Raw genomic sequence first — 23489 nt, forward strand, 5'->3', positions numbered from 1 at the left:
CCATTTAAAAGCAATTGTTGAATCTAATAGTGAAGAATTATCTAGAGTTTATAGAAAGATAAATTATTACTCTTGATATATTGTAGTATAACATTTACAGGGCTATTTATATTTTTATAAAATTATTTATTTTGTACCTAAAAAAATAAAAGTAAAAAAAGCCTTAGGTGCAAATAATAGACATAAATTTATTCAAAGCATCGCTCATTATTATAATCATTATGAAATATTATACCACTTTTTTATTTCCTGGATCATGGTCAAGGTAATAAATATTTGGCAAGAGTATGAGGATTTTATTATAGCCGAATGGCGCCTCTATTTGTCACCCTCAAAAGAAAGGAAATCAATATAAAACTGGCTCCTTTCAGCCAACTGGGACATATTTTTTCTTAAATTTTGCTTTACAGATCAATGGACACTTTTGTTGAATATTTTTATTTTCAGTGAATTTTTTTTCGATAATCATTATCGGAAAAAATTCCCCGGGATTAATAATATTGGAATCAGATACGACGGATAAAAATCGGGGGATATTTGAGAAGTTATATGACCCTCAATCTATGGACTTTTATTTATCAAGTCTAGGCAGTAGACCTTCACATTAAATTTGTGAAAATCAATAATTTATGTTTGTTATTCACGAAATTTATAGTCAATCTTTGGTAATTAATTTTTATTATTATTTTTATAATTTAAAAATTTTTAATTAAATTAAAAGAGAAATTTTTTTTTTCAGATTTTGAAGAATTTTTTTATAAAATATTTATTTCAAAAAAATAAATAATTACAAATTATTTTAATTAATTAAAAAGATTTTAATTTTTAACAGGTATTTTTATTTTTATTTTTATGACTAAAATTTTTAACTAAATTTGAAGAAAAAAATTTTTTTTTAGATTTTTGAAGAGTTTTTTTATAAAATATTTATTTCAAAAGAAGAAATAATTAAAAATTATTTTAATTAATTAAAAAAAATTTTAATTTTTTACATGTATTTTTATTTTTATTTTTATAATTTTAAAATTTTTAACTAAATTTAAAGAAAAAAATTTTTTTCAGGTTTTTAAAGAATTTTTTATAAAATATTTATTGCAAAAGAATAAATAATTAAAAATTATTTTAATTAATTAAAAAAATTTTAATTTGTAAAAATCAATACTCTGTTATTCACAAAATTAAAATTTGTTTTTATAATTAATTTTTACAGGTATTTTCATTTTTATTTTTATAAAAATTTTTGACTTAATTTAAAGAAAAAAAAATTTTTTTTCAGATTTTGAAGAATTTTTTATAAAATATTTATTGCAAAAGAGTAAATAATTAAAAATTAATTTGAATTATTGAAAAAAAATAAAAATCGATTGCCGGATTTTTTTACAACCAAGTTTTATTGATGGATTATCAAAAAGAAATGCGGAAAAGAGAAAATCCGAGAACTTCCGAAACGCTTAGGGCTGGCTCCTTTAATCGAAACAAGAATCATCCCCTTTGACCGACGTTTGAGAGCTTGAGCATGCGCGCTTGCCACTCAACAGGGGTTGTTATCACCGAGGAGGGGCTCCTTCACTCTGTGACTCAGTTTATCCACCCTCAAATTCAACGTCTTGCGTTTTACACTTGCTAAATAATTGTTGTTTAATTATTGTGTCGCAAAATGCTGAATTCTTTCAATTGACTCTTCGAGCATTGAAAAAAAAAAACACCTAAATCTGGAGAAAATATAGTTTGTGTGAATGTGAAACTACCACCGTGGATTAACGATTTTCTGGTTGGAGCTTCAACATGAACGTGAGTATTGCTCTAATATTGACTAAAGCTTTGAGAATTGTAGTCTGAGTTCTCAACAAATATTCAGAAATACTTTTTTTCTTCCTTTTTTATATTTCTAATTCAATGGAAATAAATTCTGCTGAGAGGATTATTCAATTCACTGAAGTGGATAAAAAAATTGTATTCAGTGAAGTGAAGCTTTTATTTGATAAAAATTCGCTTTTCTGGTTTAAAAGTATGGAATTAATATTTAGAACAAACGCCTTTTGAAATCAGAATAGAAAATTTTAGAAATTAGGACAGTAGAGAATAAAGTTCTTTTTTTTTTTTTTTTTTTTTTTTTTTTTTTTTTATTACTTACTATATTTGCAGCTTTTCATTAAGAAAAGTTCTTGAATCTTTAAAAAACAACAAATAAATATGAAGAACACTTGTAATATTTCAAAGTGCTTTTTCAACATATTATTACTATTATTTAATTATTAAAACCGTAAATTTTAATAATAATAATAGAGTTGAAATTTTATTTAAAAAAAAAAGAATTTTTAAAGAAGAAATAAAAAAAATCTTTTTTAAATATTAGAGTTGAAATTTTATTTAAAAAAATGGATTTTCAAAGAAGAAATAAAAAAAATTTATTATTATTTTAATAAATAATCTATAGTTCTGAATTTATAAATTTTAAACTAAACAAATACATTAAAATTAATATACTTGAATGTTATCCAATACAAATAACTATCTATTGAATTTTGCTCCAGAAAACTAATTACAAAGTTTGTTCATAATAATCAAATTGAAACCTTAAACATCCAAGAGGGTTGTTAATTCATTTTACCAGAGTATCAGTCACATTTTACAAACTAACAACATTAAATAATTAATAATAAAATAACATAATCAAATAATTAATAAAGAAGAAATAAAAATAAAATGAAGTGTAATTTTATATCCAGGTTGGTAAGCATTACTTATCAAGTCATTGTCCTTTTACAAATGTCAGTAACTGTTGACTACATGTAGTGTTGATACATCTCTATTTTAATCAATAAACACTTCTAGTTCTCTCTACACATCTTTCTTAGTTGTTTTATATTGTGTAGTATATAACTTTCTTAGGTTTCATCAAAGCCCTCAGCCGCAACAGAGTTCACGATATAAATAATGATAGGAGGGAATAGAGTAAAAAGAAACTTTTAAAAAGTGCATTGTGATTGTCGTTAGTAATCGAGTCTTGCCAACATGCTTGGAGCTCTTCCAACTGGTGCTTATTTTCTAGGAAGTAAGAAGTTAACCATCCCGCTAGATTTTTCTTTTGGACTGTTATTGTTGCTGTTGTTATTTCTGACAGAATTATGCAACAAATCAATTGGGTTACATCAGTTATCAGTAGTAATTATTGCCTTCAATATTTTACTGTGAAGCTATACATTTCTTCCCAATTAAATGAAGCTTCAATTCAATTTTTCTAATCAATAATTAATAGATTTTTTTTTGGCAAAAAATAATGAATCTTACTTATAAAATTACGGCAAAATTATTGATCGTAAGAAAAAAAAGAGACATTTTTTTTACAAAATTAAATTTTGAATTTTTGTTCCAAAAATTTTTTAATAGAACCAATATTTTTGCCGTGATATCAAAAATTTAAATTCATTATTATTATTTTAAATTTGCGGCAAAAATCTGCAGCAAATTAATTGGATTACATCATTTATCATTTGTAATTATTACCTTCAATATTTTACTGTGAAGCTATACATTTCTTCCCAATTAAATCTTAAAAAATGAAGCTTTAATCCAATTTTTCTATTCAATAATCAATAATTTTTTTTTTTTGATAATCATGAAGCTTACTTTTGAAATTACGACGATTATTGATCGTAAAGAAATCACATAAGAAATTTTTTTTTTTACAAAATTAAATTTTGATCTTTTATTCCAAAAATTTTTTTATAAAACCAATATTTTTGCCGTAATATCAAAAATTTTAATTCATTATTATTATTTTAAATTTGCGACAAAAATCTGCAACAAATAAATTAGATTACATAATTTATCATTTGTAATGATTACCTTCAATATTTTATTGTGAAGCGATACATTTCTTCCCTATTAAATTCTAAAAAATTAAGCTTTACTTAATAATTAATAATTTCAAGAAGAAATAATTTTTAGTTTACCCGCTTTGTATTTAATGTTTGATCCGAAGGATGAAAGCAATGCGCAATTTCATGTAACCTAGTTAGCAATAACCTCCACTCAAATTCGGGAAGAAACTTTTAAAGCATGACGGACCCTCCAACTCAAAGTTTTAATTGCCGTGATAAAATATAAGTCTTTAATCTCTAAAAATAATAATAATAAATTGTCAGATTTATTTTATTGTAATTTTAAATCGATGAGCTATGAAAGAAAAAAAGAAGAAAAGTTATTTTATTTTAATTCTCTATGGTTTACTGCTTGGCACATATGTGCGGTTTGAATCAACGAGGGCTGTTATTTTAAACGAACATGCATCATCTCACATGTGCGTGGTACTCTCCGTGTACTGTAAAACGTAAAAAACTACTATACTGTGAGTAGGAACATTGATACACACGTGGCATAAAGTATAAATATACCTTTAATGTTTAATCCTTAATATAACAAAATACCTACCGGTTTAGTTTACTATTTTGAGACTTGGATCCGTTGGGCTCAAATATGACATCTAAGTTTGTTTTTGCCCTTAAACTCTCTTGCTGAGCATCGCGTTTGCATTTTTAGCCTAAGAAGCTAATAAGTTGAGTAAATATTTACAATTATAAAATACAATACAATTTATATTGAAAAGAGGGACTGAATTGGGTCAGAAATTGATGCGGGTGCATTAATATTGGAGTATTTTATTTTAAAGGTCATAGGAGATAGTCTGCCGGCAGCTGATATTATCTTTAATTACCTTTAATTAAATATTAGACTACTAAAATCCTTTTTTTTTTTATTTATAAAAACCACTTCCATACTTTTATGTTCATCTAGAGAAATATGTCTCAAAAAGTAATGTTGACTTGGTGAATTTAAAATCTAGGACAATCTGAAACTTTGGATTGAATAACTTTTTGAAACAAAAGAAAAAAAATGGAGCACTTACACTGAGTGAAGAATAAACATTTCTTCTTTAATATAATTAAATCTATATTTTTTAATTATTAAGGTATTTTTAACTTTTGAATTCTTTTCTTAAATTTCTTCTCAGAAATTTTATTTTAAGAGTTTCTGTTCGCTCTTTTTAAAACCAGCAACTGTTGATAATTCTTTGACTTTTATTTGAACTTTTTTTTTAAAAACTTTAAATATTTCTTATTTTTTTATAAATTAAATTTATGATAATTAAATTAATAATTTAAAAATTAAATTATTGCATTAAAAAAATTCAATAAAAAAAATTTTTATTAATTATAATTGATTTATAAATTAATGACATTAAAGTTAGCAGTCAACCATTTTTTAATTTTTTTTAACAAATAAATTTTTTCCAAAAAATTGAATTTTTTATTTTGTAAAATTTTTACATGTCAATTTTTTTTGCCATAATTTATTTGTTAACAAAAGTTCTAAAAATTATTAAATATCTACTTAATTAATTTTCATTAAAAAAATTCTTAAAATTATCAAATATCTACTAAATTAATTTTGATTAAAAATTACCTTTTAAACTTCAGTCTCATCTTAAAAATTTTAAACTCATTATTTAGTTTGAAAAACTTAAAAGTGAAGATGTAAATAAAACAGCCATGAAGCTTATAATAATCTAAAGATAAAATAAAAATAAAATGAACTTTTTATTGGAAAATAAAAATGATAATAAAGTGGCGAGTTAAGTCTAACACCAGGGTTGATTCAATGAGTAAGTGAAGATGAGCATAGTTCGTATGAGATGAGCGTTGGCAGAACTCTATTCTCGCCGTACCCTGCTCCGGGTATTTATTAATAGAGATTAAACGTTCGCGTCGTGTAGTGTCGTGTGCAAGTGTTCTCCCGCGCGGTTGAAGTCCAAGCGAGCAGTTAACTACAGGCGAGCTTGAAGTAAAGCTTGTGGCTAAATAAAATATCTAAATAATAACTAATAACTCTTCGCCATTTTATCGTGAGTGTCCGCCATTAACACGAGTAAATATTTGCTGATAAACTTTCTTTGATATTTTATTGAAGATCACTAAGACCACACTCAATCATATTTTATTTGGATCCATGGTGAACTTTATTTGGATTATATTTCGCTGTGCGATGTTAGCTGAGTAACGCGCTCAACTGAATAAAGACTCCGGAAGTGACATTTTGGATTTTAAAATAAATTTAGTGCGTTAGTTATTGAATTGATGATTTTTTTGTGTTAAATATCATTTTTAGAGTCAATAATAATTATGTGAAAATTAAATCAGCTGACATTTGAAAATTTTTACAATTTTATTTATTGAAAAAAAATTTGAAGAATTATAAATGGAGTTTTTTTATTGATTAAAAACAAAAATTGACAAATGTCTGCTATCCCATAATTATAAAAAGTTCAATTGTCTGCAGAAATAGAATAGATTTCTATGTTCATTGAACCATAACAATAATTCAAATGAGAACGACACCCTGTTATCACATCAGCCATTCGATTAACTAGAACAATTCGTTCATCACTTGTTGCAATTTAACACAACTCAATGTGCTTAAATTGACGTCATCCAAGTTATTATCATGATAAATTGGTAGTTGTTACTATTACCCTTCAAATTATTTTTCCTCGAGTAGGCACTGCTGTACATTTTATTTTAGTAATTTATTCAAACTTTAAAACTGTTAATTACAGATTTCTTCTTTCATTATTATTTCAATAAATTTATTTTAAAAATAAGTTAGTCCTAAGAAAATAATTAATTTAAAAGACATTTTGTAAATTTTATAATTTTTTTATCAAATTAAATATGTAAAAAATTTGAGAGTTTAAAAAAATTATTAATGTAATTTTTAAAAAATAATTTTTTACAATTTATTTATTTATTAAAAAATACTCAAGTTTGCTAATTTTAGTTTCATCTTAAAAAAATATTTTTTTTTTAATTGTGCATAGAGTTTTTTTTTTAATATCCAGATGAAAAATTTCTCTAGAGTTAATTTGTATAAAAAATCATAAGAATTATTAAATATTAATTTTTTTAATTAATATAAACTTTGCTACCATAAATTATAATAATATTAAAATTTAATAATAAAATTTTTTTTTTTAATTGTATTTTTTATTTATTAAATTTTCTAAATGTTAATTTTTTTGTCATTTTTTTATGCAGTAATTTATTTATTAGAAAAATTATTAAATATCTGCTAAATTAATTTTCATTAAATTATATATTTCTTCTTTTATAATTATATAATTAAATTTATTTACTGCTGACAGATTAAATTATTTATTAGATATCAATTTCAAGTGACAGATAGCTTTACTATTTATCAATGTAAAAAAAAACTGTCCCTTGATATTAATACAAATAATTTTTTCACACCCAGTATCATATTTAAAAACACGAGCCTCAAAGAAGAAATAAAAAAAATTCCTTTGAAAAAATAATTTGTACAGCAATGACTATTTTGTTAACGTTTAATTAATTGAATTTATAAATTGGATTAACAGTGACACCATTTAAATGCAGACGTTAATTTGCAGCTCATAAAATTAAGTACTACACACATGCATTAGATGTTTATATTAATATAAGAGCATAAATGGTGCAGTGAACTATGTAAAATTTTTTTTTTGTTTATTTTCTTTTATTTAAACTTTATGTGCTTTTAACTTTGTGCTTTGAATACATAAACTCGCAGTGTATGAGCATTAGTGGTAAAAAACTCTGACGAGAAATAGAAAGACAAACGATGCAGTAAATAAGAGCAGAGGCATTAGAAAGCCTTCCGTACAACTAGTACATTTTTCAAATGATGCTAGTGCTTTTTTTGTGCGTAATTATGAAGATTGCTGAGTTATCCGTTGGGCGTGTGAGCCCGACTCTTTCAAGACATTCGCCGCCTTATTATATCCATAATTTCAATAATTTCAATACTTACAACGATAATAACAATAATAAGCGCAAAATTCGGAAATGGATTAATGTCAATAATAAGTATCAGTGCAACAAAAACAACAAAAAACGTAAGAATTCTTATTTTTTATTCTTCAATTTAATTGTTATTGATTTTTTCAATTAGATCCAGAGTTTATAAATAGCCCAATTAATCACGTGATGTATGATTGTTCTAATAACGCGATAAGTACCTTTAAGTGGCTGATTAAACTTTATCCCACTTCCTCTCTATAAATCAAACGATTCAAACTTACATACATTTATCATAAAATTTATTCCTTTTTTTTTTTAAAGAAAAAAATAGAAAATTATTTAATTTTTATTCAAAATAATTTTCAAAAAATTTGTTTCAAATTTAATTTTAAAAAATTATTAATCAATGAAAAAATTGTTTTTTTTTTTTTTTTTTTTTTTAAATCAGAAGAAAAAAAAATATATTTTTATAAAAAAATACTTTTTAAAAAAATTAGTACTACAATTTTAAAAAAAAAATAATTTATCAGAGAAGATATTAAATTTTTCTAGAAAAAAATTAAATATAAAAAAAAGTCAATTTTTTATGAAAAATTACAAATATTTTGTATTGATAAATTATTTTTTTTTTTAATTACAGTGCTAATTATTTTGAAAATTAGTTTTTTATAAAAATTTTTGTTTTTTCCTTCTGTTTTTTTGAAAAAATTAATTTTTTCTTCTTTATTTATTCACTTGCTTACGCCTATAGGCAATATACATCGAGAAGTATATAAAATTAAATAACACTAATTAAAAAAATTAATTAAAATTAAATTAGAGAAAAATTAATTAATTTATTTCAATCTTCATAAATTATCCAGAATTAAAAATTGTTTTAAAATTCTAAAGCTGTCTAAAAAACACGTGACTTCACAAAAATTCTTGTACACTGACTGATACATTACACAGCATGTCAAAATGAATTTAACAGCTGGTGAAAAGCCATGTGTGTGGTAAAGTAATTGATATACAACATTTTATAAAGTCAAATTCATAAAACGAGTAAGGTTAAATATATTTTCAATTGTATGCACTTAAATTTTTTTTTTTTACCACCCAAATACTAAAAAATGAAACAAAATATCTTTAAAAATAATTGAATAAACCAAAGAAGAAATTTAGATTTTAATTAAAATTAATTAACTTGAAAATTTAAGTATTTTTCATTAAAGACTCGAGAAACAATAAATAGAAAAGTTAAGTATGCACAAGAGAAGTTATAAGAGAGCGATTAAATTTCACGGACATAAATGAAATAAAATCAGTAAGTGCCAAGTTATTTGCAGTAATTTTTTAGATTGCCAGAAAGACTAACTCGTTATTACTGAAGCCAGAGGCAGCAGACTCAAAGTTGTCTAAAATTACTTCATACAGTCGACATTTCTGTGCAACATTACTCGAGAAGTAGGTATAGAGTAAAAGCGGTATACGCCCAGTTATAAAATGCATCATGCACTTGAACTATTTCTTCTTTTATTGTATTGTATATTGTATATAATACATTATACATTATACATTGTACATTGTATCGCATGTCGAACAAGTTTTATTTTTCAAGTTTAAACTTCAAGAATTCTTTGCGCACTAATGGCGCTTTGATTGAAAAGATAAAATATTTAATATTGAATAGAAGCAATAAAGCTTTTTCATTTTTAGAAAATTCGTTCAATATTCGCGATGAGTAATTCAATTCAATAAAAATATTGCAAAGCAATTATTTTGTTATTAACATTGACAATGGACGTTTTAAAGATTAATAATACAAGTACTTTTAGTCAATGAACTCAAAAACTAAAATATCTTATTACAGTAACTCATGCGCAGTTTATGCCTTCATTATGAAGACAATGAAAGTTTCTTGTATTATTATTATCTTCAGTTATATTAAGTAGTCGTGTATTGTAATGATGTCGCTGATTAACTACCAGTAAAATATGTTATGAAAGTACACGCTAGCTTTTAGTCAGTAGTCAGTATTAAACCGTAAGCGGACTCAGTTATACCTATGGACGTGTATTGTTTTACTGTGATTTTCTTAAATATTTATTTCGTAAATATTTTATGCAAAGTTCGGTAAAATTTCTTATCAATCCGTTGTGGCTTGCCAGTTATTTTGATAAAAATAAAATGACTCGCTTAGGTAATGTTTACATTTTTATATTTATAATTTTTGCCGAAAAATATAAAGCGCGTCTTAGGAAATTCATGAAGATTAATTTAGGGAAAATTTTTGATTGAGCTTTTTGTAAATGACATCTATTGTAGATGGTTGTTAATTAATAAATAATGAAAATATAATTGTATTGCTAATTAATTTGACATTCGTCACACGTACGGGAAAGAATACGATGACGCATTATGTATGACAAAGCCGTTGGATAAAAAATAAAAAAATTTTAACTACTGTAATCAAGAATTTTCTTTTGACAATTAAATAACTGTTTAGTTTCTTTTTATTTTGTGAATAATAATAAATTGAATAAGTAAGTGGTAATTTATTTGGAGAATAAATTTAAGGAAAAGAAATTTTTTAATTTATTTATTGTTATTATTAATGATAATAATAATAATTTTTAGTTTTAAAAATAATTATTATTTAAAATTTAAAACTAAATTAAAAATGATAATGAAATCAGCAGACATTTTTTTTTAAATCTATTGAAAAATATAATAATTTAGTTATAAAAAGCAACAAAATTGAAAGATTTCTGTGAGTTTAATTATTATAATTAAAGATTTAAACTTATATAATTTAATTATATTAAATTCAGCTGTCACTTGACCATTTTTTAATTTTATTTGACAAAAAAATTTGTTCCGAAAAATTTTTTTTTAAAAATTACATTTTTAATTTATTGAATTTTCTAAATGTCAATTTTTTTCTCATTTTTTTATCCAGTAATTTATTTATTAGAAAAATTATTAAATATCTGCTAAATTAATTTTCATATAATTTAATTAATAAAAAAAAATTTTAATAATTGTATATTTTGATTATTATTCTTGTTATTATTATTATTGATAAAAATAAAAAAAAAAAAAATTTTACATTTGAAAAAACCGCGGGAAAAATCAAAATTATTTTGCCGCGCATGCGCATTCAAATTTACGCCGCCATACTTGCGTGACGTCACTAAGTACGGCCTACACTTGATTTTTCTCCTTACACACACAGTATAAATGTGCATAAAACCTCAGTCATATGTACAGATAAGGTATGAATGTGTTAAATATCCCTGAACGTCTATCGTATATTTCGAAATTCTAAGAGCAGCAGTGCCGCGAATGGCGAGGTGGCGAACACACTGTGTCGATGTTTTCATCTCTCAGAAAATCCTACTTAACTTCTTCTCGAGTCCAATTGTTTATTTATCTTTAAGAATTGTTGCTTTTGATATTGTTGCTCGACAATCGACTTAGTGTCAGTTTATTATCCATGTCAATTTATCCACGTTATGTGTCATAATATCCCATTGTTTGTAAGTGTATCGCCTACGTACGAGAGTTGGATCGATCGTGCAATTGCTATGTAAGAAGGTTAGTAATAGTCTCTCGAAATAGGATTCTATTGTATTCCATAAATATTATTACAATAATAATAATAATAAATAATTTTTTTTCAACTCAGAAATTGAGTGCGCTGTTTTTGTCAAATGTCCTGATAACTTTATTAAGCTGTTATTGTTATTTGTCTGGGCAATCACGTTGAACAACATTCTATTAAAAGGGAAATTAAAAGGCGTTACTGAACTTTCTCGAATTATATCTAGTTTATAATTTTTTAATAAATAGTCGATTGTTTTATTATTATTTTCTAAAAATATGACATTAAAATTTTTTAATTTTTTTTTAACAAAAAAATTGCATTTTTTAATTTTTAAAAATTTTTTTTTCCCACAATTTATTTGTTAAAAAAATTACATTAAATATCTTCTAAATTAATTTTAATTTTTTTTAATTAAAAAATTATTTTTAAAAAATTGCATTTTTAATTTTTTAAAAATTTTTTTTTGTCACAATTTATTTGTTAAAAAAATTATTAAATATCTTCTGAATTAATTTTCATTTTTTTTTTTAACAAAAAAATTAAATTTTTAATTTTTTAAAATTTCTATGTTAATTTTTTTGTTAAAAAAAATTATCAAATTTCTAAATTAATTTTCACTTTAAAATTGTATAATCATTTTCCTATTTAATAAATAATTAACACAGATACCTAATTACCGAAAGTTATAAATAAATATTAAATTAGGATGTGAAGTGTTATGGAATTAATGAAGAAAAAACATACTGGGTGTATGTTTCAACATAATAATAATGTTTACAATTGACAATGCTTTATTAATAATTCAAACACTAAAAATTTATTCATATTTGGTACACTTAGAGTATTAATAGATGCACTAACATCTTAAATAGTTGTCTGAGTTATGATGCAATGTGTATCGCGAATCGTGGACCGTGGGTTTTAAATCCATTTAATTTAATTTAATTTATGGATTGTATGGAGTTTTAAAGATTTATTTTATTGAATATTTATTTATAGAAGAGAATAATTGAAAGTGCTCTACTACTGCTGCTACTACAATTTGTATTTTATCTTTTTTGTTTATTTATAGGCGCTGGTAAGAGAGCTACAATGATGGAAGATCCACAGACTCCCGGTTCGGATTGTAATTCCAATCCAGCAGATCCTATTTCTCAGGATCTCATAAGCTCGGAATTTATTCAAGATAACTCGGACTATCAGTGGTTTATAGATTATGGGTAAAATTTTTATTACAATTTCTATTTCTCACAATTTAAAAAAAAATATTTTTTTTTGTCGTCAAATCCAGTAGAAATTAATTTACATAATTTATTTTTTATTTACAATACACTGAGAATCCATACACCGGTACATTTTAGAAAATGTTTGTATGGTTTATTTATATATGTAAAAAAAGTTTGTGACTCAGTGAGTAGATAACAGTTAAGAATACAATGAAGTTATTCAAAAAGAATGTTAAATTTAAGGTTGAGGCATAATTTCTGTTCTAGTTTTCGATAGGTTATCTTAATGCTTTAATTTTTTTATCTCCAGTTAAAAACGGTAGACTTTTCTTTCCCATAGTTATATATTATATTACCGTTTAGAATAACATTAATTTAATTTTTTTAAGATGTTATTTTAGTATCCTCTTATTTCTTAAAAAAGTTTTTGATAAATATTTACAAGTGGAGTCAAGAATTTTCATTTTCATTTTTTTTAACGAAATTTTTATTTGATTTTATTGAATTATTTTTTTTTAAATACATAAAAAAATGAACAATTAAAAAAAGATTTATAAGTTTTTTAGAAAATTGTGATATTCATTTTTTTTTCAAAAAAATATGTATCAAAAAAAGATAAAATAAAAATTTTATCCAAAAACATGAGAGCCAAAATTTTTTCCAACTTTTGAAGACAAAAAAACTATCGAAATCTTTATTACTAAAATTTTTTATTAAATTATAAACTGTTATTAAATTATTAATTTTAAACGCGCTGCTATTAATTATTAATTATTAATTTTAAATGCGCCGTAAAAACAAGCCGAATAAAAAAAAAATTAAAAAATGTTAATTTTTCACCTAGATATGGCCAAAAATAAGTTTGATCCCACTTGTAAATAATTACAAAATTTTTTTTTAATCCCCAATAATTTTATTTCTTCTCTTAGTTTAAAAATATTAATTTAATTCCAAAAATTCTTTAATATTTTAATTAAAAAAAAAAATTCAGTCTCTAAATATTAAATACAAACCCAATCAAATTAATAAATTTATCTGATAAGTAATTACTGGAAGTAATTTAGTATATTTGATCGATTTTATACTTAATTACTAAAATTGAACTTTAACAAATAATAAAATCTATTAAATAGTTATCGAGATGGAGGATTACACGTCCATCCAAGTGTACTTTCATCACTTTCTACTTCTTACACTCAAGAGGACTTGGGTTACTACGACGACTTGGCAAGAAATCTGGATGCCAATCTTGCTGAAGTTGATATGGAGAGTTTCCGAACCGCAGATATACATACTCTGCTTACAGCTTTACCTGTTATGTGTACCGATCCTATTCAACAGTCAGAGGTAATATTTACTTTTTTTACCTCAAGTACTTTATTTTTAGAGCCTAAAAATAAATATAAATTAAAATACTTTTAATAACTGGCAAGTTAAAAGCTGTAATAAATTTTTAACAGTTTAACTATCAAAGGGAACGTTATGCCAGTATATCTGGCTCAGTGATGGAAAAAATCGACATTGGTTCGTCAATCAGTCCTCATACTAGCAGTCAGGTATGAAATGGACTGCATTCAAAAAAATAAACAACAAATAAGCTTTGTGTCATTAATTATTTTCTGCTTATTTAATAAATTTATTATCATTTTTTATTATCAGTTTGCGCTTATCAATCAATCAAGCATGACAGACTTCCATTGCTCGAGGGACTTGAAAATTATCTTTATTATTATTTTAAATAATACATTTCTTTTTATTTAATAGCAGCATGTCAATTGGGATATAATTAATTTTATAATTCTTATAATTATAATATTTGTAACTAATGCTATAATTTTTTTTTTTTAGGGCGAAGACTCAGCCTGTTCAACCGCGGATACAATTTCTATTTGCAAGTCATCGCTGCTTTTTTCACCAGTTAAAGAAACTCCAGTTCTGCCACCGGGTGGTAGCTACAGCGTTGACTCGCTGGACTGCGAAGACATGTTATTGACGTGTCAAGCTAATAACAAGAACAATTACACAATCGCTTTTGAAGGCAGCATGACGATGTATTCCGATGGCTCTCAAGTGGATTTTGAGAGTCAAGGTAATAATTTTATTTTTTTAAATTATTACTGTCATCTATATTATTATGAGAATAAGCAAAATTTTGTCTTCAGGATAGTCATATGATAAAATCGGTTTTTTTTTATGGTGATATTTAGTGTCATTGCAAAGGTCTTGACTTGAATTTATGCCTTTTCAAGGTTTCATATCATTTTCACCAATAGTTGATTTATTATGATAAGTACTTAGGCTGCATTAAAAAAAATATTCTGTCTCTAAGTACATAATTAAGAAATGACCTTGTATCTTGTGAACTATTGACATTTTTAAAGATATAAGCTCATCCCGATCTTACACTCATCGAGACCTTTCATTTGAGTACCCACATCAATTTTTCATATATTTATATATATTATATATATTTATATATTTTATATTTATGTATATATGAAAAATATATCAAAAATGCATGTGGGTACTCAAATGAAAGCTCTTGATGAGTGTAATATCGGGATGAGCTTATATCTTTGAAAATGTCAGTAATTAAGAAATGACTTTGTATCTTGTGAACTATTGACATTTTTAAAGATATAAGCTCATCCCGATGTTACACTCATTAAGACCTTTCATTTGAGTACCCACATCAATTTTCCATATATTTATATATTTCATATGTATGTATATATGAAAAATATATAAAAATGCATGTAGGTACTCGAATGAAAGCTCTTGATGAGAGTAACATCGGAATGAGCTTATATCTTTAAAAATGTCAATAGTTAAAAAAGCACAGTGCAATTTAACAAAAGTCATTACTTAGTAAAGCAAAATTTTATTTATTTATAGTTGACAAGTCACGGCAGTTACATAATGACTGCAAAGTTGCTAGTAAATTTTTATTCAATTTAAATTTTATCTTAAGAAAATAATTTTTTTATTGCAGATAAACATAAAGCGTATGAAGTACGAGAAAATTATTACAACCCAAGCAAAATGGACTTGAAAAACATGTTGGACTACTCAATGGCTTGTTCGGATTCCAAAATATACACAACTTGGAGTAACTTAAAACACTTATCAGCGACCAAAGTTATGAAGCGACACGGGTCTGGTAACAATAACACCACCCTAAATTTTCTTCAAGGAACACCAATACCCGCGACTGTAATGTTAAATTCCACCAAAAGGAGCTTGAGTTTACCTGACTTGAGAAAAACGCGTGACTTTGACCAAATAAACATCCCGTTGAATTTTTCAATGGACTCTGCAGAGTCGCATCACCAGCACTCCCACAGCTCTGGCTCCGCGATGAGCAGGTCCGTAAATGAGAGCTCAAACAGCAACACCAGTGGGAAGAAAATCCAAAATATGAGCCTGGTTAAATTATTTATGAAGCAAAAAAGCATGAGCGCTGAAGGTATGAGCTTGACTTTGGATCAATCAGACTCTGCTAGTGACAATGGTTGGCCTACAAGCAACAGCAGCAGCGCAAGTAGAAACACAAACACACAGATTCAAAGAATTCATAATAATATTAATGAAAATTGTAAAAATAACATTCCGGAGAATGATTTTTCTATAAACTGGGTTAAAACTGACTGCTATAATAAAAGTTCTGGAACTAACGACAGTTCCAGCAATACTTCTAAACGTGTGCCATCTATTAAAGAATTCAAGCAAGAATCACCTTCAGTAGAAGAATTATCCGAGAGTATTTTAAAATCAGAAATTAATGATAAAATAATCCCGGACTTGCAATTAAGAGACAGTGAATTTGTGAAGAACATTAAAATAGCCTGGAGCAAACCCGAGCAAGAGTCAATACCAATTTCCAAGACCACAGGGATTCAAACAATAAGAGAAGTTGAAGACAATGGAGTCCAGACATCTCTCCTGTACACTTTACCTTCTAAAAATGACTACTACCCCCATTTACGCGAGACATTTGTCGACAAAAAGCCCGTGTATGTAGTCTACCCTAATTACGTGTTACCTGACCTGTCATTCTTAAACAACAAGGAGGTAAAAATAGACAACGTGGCGCTAAAGCCTCAAGAGCGATTAAGCTGGAAGAAAGCTGGGCGTAACAGCAGACCGTTTTCTTGCAATGACATTGAGTCTCTGAAGCAGCGTGGGTTCTCTCACGTCAAAGATTGGGAATCGTTGACATTTTTACTCCCCACAGAGTATCGCAAAGTTCTACACGACGTCCCCGAGGTACCGAGTCACATAAAACTGGGTGAGGAAACTAAAAAACCCCTGTTTTGTTTGTCACCTCCGATGCGACAAAAGGGAAGATCTGTGGAAGTGCCTACTAATGTGTCTTCTAGTAGCAGCACTGGAACCCAGCCTTCTTCAGGCTACCGCGGGTCTTCGACAATACTTACTGACTCCTCGACGAACCAACAGACCAGTACCAATCCTCTTTATCTTTATCGGTATGATAGCGGTAGCTCAGAAAATAGTTTGATCAGCCAGGACAAAAAATCTCACCAAGCAAGAACTTTAACTGGTCACAAGTTAGCTGGCTTTCCAAAAAGATCTATTTCTCTTCCGCATGGAGAGAAAGAAAATGTTGGAGAGTTTGTTGGTAAAGTCCCGCCTCGGCCTCCTTTGCCGAGGAGTATTCTAAGGAAAAATAGATCAGGTAATAAGAGGTACAGTATGTTTGAAATGGGAGGCGTTGAGGAGGTTGAAGATCAATTAAAAGCTGACAATGAACCGAATAAACGGATGTCTTTGCAAGAGCCGTATTATATTAACAATGATTTGCAATTGTTGAGACACGGGAGGATTATTGACTCTGATAAGGACGTTGATGAAGTTGAAGAGAAGCGATACGCTGAGCGTATGCGAGAAGTCGGTAATTACGGAGTCCCGGAGGCTACAATTGATCTTGAGTCGAGTGGTGATGATGTTAAGCAGCTAGAAGAGTTTTTAAAGCGCAGCGGATTTAGTTCCAGCAGCGACGACGGTGAAGATCCTGATGTTAAATTGAGATCTTATGTCAGAAAATTCTTGGCGTTGAAAATGAACAAAGATATTGTCAGAGCTGAGATGCTGGAGTCTCAGAAAAAAACTGTCAGCTTTGCGGTGAACGGGGCATATTTGGATGATAAAAAAATTCATTTGGAAGAGAAACAATTGATGGTTAATTCAGTCAGCAAAGCTGTGGATTTATTGATCAAGTTCTGGAATTCTAGGTCGGGAGATTATAATGATAAAATTGAATGCTCGCAAATTTGTCTTAGTAATTTGTGTCCAGCTTTGTATGCAATAATGTCTGATGGTTTGAAGCCGCAGTTGAATTCGACATTCGGGCCTATTGCTAACAGTGTTTGGCAAGTGGTTGAAGCTTCATCGCAGCAAGGCCCGCTGACACATACGCTCAATGAACTTGTTCAGAAGATAAATAGTGAGGATTTTATGACTGAAGGACTTCTTAAGTTTCACGCTTTTGTGTTTGGACTGCTTAATTTAAGAGCGCTAGATGCGTGGTTTGCGTACTTGTGCACTCGTGAGACGATATTACGCAAGCATTATAATAGCGGGAGTTTATTTATTGCTGCGCTAGGTTGTGCCAATTCACGGAAATTAATAGACACTTTTTTGAGTATGTTAGACCCTCTTGCGTTGTGTCCATTCCAATTAGACCTTTTGTACCAGTACCGGCAATTGCACAATAGTTTTAGTCATGTTAACAGTCTCAGGGCGAATGATAGCACTGGTGATAAAAAACAAAATGTCATTCCGAGTCCTAAAAAAGCGCGACCACGCTCTTGTGGGTTTGAGAATGTCAAAAATGATAATACAGATATTAAAAAGCGGTGGAGTAATTTAGCGATTGGCTCCAAGATGTTTCCTGTGCTTGATAAGCTCACGTGTGATGATTCTGAGGACTACACTGATAGCTTGGAGCACTCGCCGTTGAATAGAAATAGGAAGAACTTGCCCAGGTCGAGTTTTGATGTAAGAACTGCTGGTGAAGCTGATGAAGATGATGATGATGAAGATAATGCAGGTGGACTGAAGTTCAGAAGGCTCCAGGAAAAATGGGAGCTCATGGGTGGCAATGATAGAGAAGCCACCTCGCCGTCTTCTCCGTTGAAAACTCCCACTAGTGTTACTAAGTCTAAAATTCCGCGGCTGCTTACTTCGCCGATCAAACAGCCGGTGGGTAATATTGCGGGGGTGAAGAGTAAAATTCCGGCTACTGGGATTCCAGTTAAGAAATCTGTTCCGAGTACTAGTAAGGTGATGATGATGCCCAAAAAAGCAGACTTGAAATTAAAGGAAGTGCCCAGGCGCACTAGTCGCGTTGATCAGGAGAGTAATAGCACTCCGAGAAGTCATCTAACAAGGCCAAGTTCGTTGCCTTATAAAACTCATGCGCTTACTGCGAAGGAAAAAAATTTGATTTCACCGCAGAGACGTGCGGTTTCTACTTCTCTGCCAAGACCAAATACTCCGGCTGCTTCGAAAGCTAATACCCAATTAAAGCGACCGCCCAAGTAAGTTTTTTTTTTGTTAATTATTTTTTAATGTATGTTATTAAGAGAGTAAGAAAAATTTAGTGTCATTAGAAAAGTCTTGATTTGAATTTGTGCCTTATCAAGGATTTATTTCATTCTTACCGATAGTCAACTTATTATAAGTATTTAGGCTGCATTTGAAAAATCTCAAGATACATAATTAAGAAATGACCTTGTATCTTGAGAAATATTGACATTTTTAATGATATAAGCTCATCCTGATGTTATACTCATCAAGACCTTTCATTTAAGTACCCACATCAATTTTTCATATATTTTATATATTTGTATATATTATATATATATATATATATATATATATATATATATCAAAAATGCATGTGGGTACTCAAATGAAAGCTCTTGATGAGAGTAACATCGGGATGAGCTTATATCATTAAAAATCTCAATAATTAAGAAATAACATTGTATCTTATCAACTAATGACATTTTTAAAGATATAAGCTCATCCCGATGTTACACTTATCAAGACCTTTCATTTGAGTACCCACATCAATTTTTCATATATTTTATATATTTTTATATATGTATATATAAAAAATATATAAAAATGCATGTGGGTAGTCAAATGAAAGCTCTTGATGAGTGTAACATCGGAATGAGCTTATATCATTATAAGTTTCAATAATTAAGAAATAACATTGTATCTTGTCAACTAATTACATTTTTAAAGATATGAGCTCATGCCGATGTTACTCTCATCGAGACCTTTCATTTGAGTACCCACATCAATTTTTCATATATTTTATATATTTTTATATATGTATATATATGAAAAATATATCAAAAATGCATGTGGGTACTCAAATGAAAGCTCTTGATGAGAGTAACATCGGGGTGAGCTTATATCTTTAAAAACGTCGATAGTTAAGAAAGTACAATGCAATTTAACATAATTAAGAAACTACCTTGTATCTTGTGAACTATTGACATTTTTAAAGATATAAGCTCATCCCGATGTTATACTCATCAATACCTTTTATTTGAGTACCTACATCAATTTTTCATATATTTGTATATATTATATATATGTATATATGAAAATGCATGTGGGTACTCAAATGAAAGCTCTTGATGAGTGTAACATCGGAATGAGCTTATATCTTTAAAAATGTCAATATTTAAAAAAGTACAGTGCAAATTAACAAAATTCTGTATTTAATAAAGCAAAATTTTAATTTTTCAATGTAAATTTTTTTTATTCTTTAAAAATAATTTAAAAGATTAATTAAATATATTTTTTTTTATTTTTAGAGAAGTACGGACACTTACTCATCGACTTCCGTCAGACAATGGTCACTTATCTTTTAACGAAGGCGACAGACTGAAAGTTATCTTGGAGGTAGATAGCAAATGGTTATTATGCGCTAAGGGCGATCGCAAGGGCTTAGTACCCAGAGCTTGCGTGCACGTTTGTCAAACTTAGCCCAAGACTTTATACTGATAATCATCAACCGCATGGAAATTCAAAACTCACGTGTTAGGTATCCAAAAAAATTAATTGTGTGTGCTAAAGTCACGGGTGGCAATAATAACTTGGATTCGTGTCATTACATTCGTGTCATATTAAAAAAAAAAAAAAATAAAATTCATGACAAAGTTAGATTAATGTACAGTGTATCAAATGAAGAACAAAGATGAAAAAGTAATCCATAAAGTTTGTCTTAATTATATTTATATTTAATATTATAATTATAGGCAAAGATTAATTTTTATTTTATTGGTTAATAATTAATGATTTTATTTTTTTTTTTTTTTTTTGAGTTTATTGTAGTATTTTATTAATAATTAATAATTAATAATTATTTTAAGATAATTAATCGATGAAAAATAAAAAAAATATAACTAGTCATTTTCTCGATACCAGATTGTATTTAATTTAATTATCTAAAGAGAACTCCGTTGTACATATATACAGTGTAACGTTAATTGAGTAGTAATAACATTATTATTATTATTATCATTAATTATTATTATAATTATAACTGTGATCATAGATAAAATAGGCAAATAAGTTTATCAGTTTGTTTCATTTTATAATTTTTGTTAAATCCAATTAAAAAATATTATTTAGATAATGCTTAATTTAATACGCAAATACATTATTTAATAATGATAATTTTTATTGTTTAAATTCAGCTAAATGTCACAAATGTGTAAATTATATCAATGTCATTGTGCGGTATATTTAAAATAATCTTTTTTTACTTGCTTATTGCTTATTATATCTTGCGTATTTACCTGCATATCGACTTAAGTTTTAATCAAAGAGTAATTGTAATAGTACTCTAGTAATAATAGTTGTACTATTTTAAATACTCACTGTACAGATACAAGTGACTTATCATTATGCAATAATGCTCGACTTTAGATACTTAGTCATATATTTAAGTAATAATTATAAAGAAAAATTTAAAAATTGAAAAAAAAAAATATAATTATTTATAACGAGAAAAATAAGGGAGAAAATAATTGTGGACAAAATGTATATATATTTCGATGTATGAAAACGTATGATAGCTTCGCTGAATATCTATTATTATAATCATCATGTTAAATCACAAAGATTATAATATTAAACAAAAAAAAAGGAGGTGAATGTTATTAAGCAGATTAAAGACTTTAATTTTAATATCTGAAATTATTTTAATTTAATTGAAAAATTTTTATTATTTTTTAGTCAAAAAATATTTTTTTTTTATTTTAAATAAATAAAAAAAAAAATTTTTTTTTTTAATTTTTCATAAATTGTGATTTAAAAAAAAAAAATTTAATTTTTTTTTATTTTAAATAAAAATAAAAAAAAAATTTTTTTTTAATTTTTCATAAATTGTAATTTTATAAAAAAAATTAGATTGAAAAATTTTAATTATTTTGTAGTGAAAAAAAAAATCTTTTTTATTCAAAATTTAAAATTAGAGTAAAATATTTAAAAAAAATTTTTTTTATTATAAATTGTAATTTTAATAAAAAATCTAGTGATATAGAAATGAAAGTTTTAAATCTGCTGGTACATATTTATTTATAGGAAAGTATCTTTTGCAGGAAAAAAATAAAGTTATATAGATATATATATATATATAATATATGGAGTTTAAAAACACAAAAATAACCCAAGTATCAAACATTACATTGTTTTGTATCACAACTTAATAGATAAATGTTTTCGCTTTGTGTCTTGTTCAAATGATGTTATATATATGATATATTATATACAATAAAAAAGATAAATTAATATTAATATATATAATAAATCATTGAGCGTAAGACAAGTTAATATGAGTATATGATACATAAGGAAACGCTACAACTCAAAAAAATCATAATATAAATTGGCCTCGTTTCAATTTTATTGATTCGCTCGTATTTGATGAAACATATACGTATGTATACATTTACATAAAATAAAAATTATCATATTTATGACTTATTTGTGTTTCCTATTTATTAATATTTTAGTTTAATAAAATGTTCCTACGATCCTCAAAAATTTCCTTTCAAATAATTTTTTTTTACAAATCAAATATTAATTCATCAATTTACAACTAAACATCCAATTTTTTTACAATAAAAAAATTAAGTAGAAACATTTTATTACTAAACTATTATTTCTATTTCTTAGTCTTAAATCTCCTAGGATTAATATTAGTTAATTAATATTTACAAAAAAAATTTCAGGCTAATTAAAAAATGATGCTGTTACATTTTTATTAAATGAATTATTAAAATCTTAACGTGATTAATAACTGATAATGATTTTTAATGATAAATATGAAACATATTAACGAACACTTACATAGCTAGATCAACGATACGAAAAAAGCATACAATATTTTTATTTTTAATATTATCATTATCACTTTATAGATGGTTTAATTATAAAAAATTATGGACAAGTTTATATCATCCAGTCAGTCTCTGCCACCACATATATTTAAATTAGCATTGTAAATTGTAAATAAAAAAACGTGTTACATAATATTACCCTGGGATGACAGATCAATAGTTAAATAATGATAATAATAATTTCATTTAAAAAAATTATTTCATCTTTTATAAGCTAATTTATAAATATTGCTGGGAAATATTAACAAAAAATTTAAACATTTTTATAAATTTTATGAGCATGCATTTTAAAAATATAATTTTATAATTTTTTCTAACAAAAAAAATTTTATTTATAAATATAGATTTCAATATGTCAAAAAAAATTTTA

At 26.4% G+C, this 23489-nt stretch overlaps 1 protein-coding gene and 1 long non-coding RNA gene across 8 annotated transcripts; one reads left to right on the top strand and one right to left on the bottom strand.

Annotated features, from left to right (window-relative positions):
- Nucleotides 1–1516: 1516 nt before the first annotated feature.
- On the top strand, nucleotides 1517–21683 carry LOC123273801. Of its 7 annotated transcripts, XM_044741275.1 has the most exons (9): nucleotides 5865–6117; nucleotides 6340–6515; nucleotides 7436–7951; nucleotides 12518–12665; nucleotides 13805–14018; nucleotides 14132–14227; nucleotides 14520–14760; nucleotides 15664–19231; nucleotides 20528–21683. In XM_044741275.1, exons 3-9 carry the CDS (start codon nucleotides 7738–7740, stop codon nucleotides 20697–20699), a joined length of 4653 nt encoding a protein of 1550 aa, XP_044597210.1. In that variant the 5' UTR covers nucleotides 5865–6117; nucleotides 6340–6515; nucleotides 7436–7737; the 3' UTR covers nucleotides 20700–21683. The 7 variants fall into 7 exon arrangements, with proteins under 7 accessions (XP_044597243.1, XP_044597210.1, XP_044597216.1 ...); XM_044741281.1 differs by lacking the exon at nucleotides 6340–6515; XM_044741290.1 differs by lacking the exon at nucleotides 5865–6117 and having other exon boundaries at nucleotides 6272–6515; nucleotides 7469–7951.
- Nucleotides 3864–5607, bottom strand: LOC123273848. Its single transcript, XR_006511384.1, has 3 exons — nucleotides 5467–5607; nucleotides 4435–4551; nucleotides 3864–4324 (listed from the first exon to the last, which is right to left on the bottom strand). It is a non-coding gene; the product is annotated as an uncharacterized LOC123273848 (long non-coding RNA).
- Nucleotides 21684–23489: the final 1806 nt, after the last annotated feature.

The sequence above is a fragment of the Cotesia glomerata genome, linkage group LG1 (genome assembly GCF_020080835.1).
Source record: "Cotesia glomerata isolate CgM1 linkage group LG1, MPM_Cglom_v2.3, whole genome shotgun sequence".
Taxonomy (NCBI): domain Eukaryota; kingdom Metazoa; phylum Arthropoda; class Insecta; order Hymenoptera; family Braconidae; genus Cotesia; species Cotesia glomerata.

Bases quoted from the DNA above. Each gene is read 5' to 3' on its own strand.
- LOC123273801 (XM_044741275.1), top strand. From the start codon at position 7,738: ATGATGCTAGTGCTTTTTTTGTGCGTAATTATGAAGATTGCTGAGTTA. The intron at 12,666-13,804 runs GTAAAATTTTTA...TCTATTAAATAG, and splicing joins CAGTGGTTTATAGATTATGG to TTATCGAGATGGAGGATTAC. The intron at 19,232-20,527 runs GTAAGTTTTTTT...TTTTATTTTTAG, and splicing joins CAATTAAAGCGACCGCCCAA to AGAAGTACGGACACTTACTC.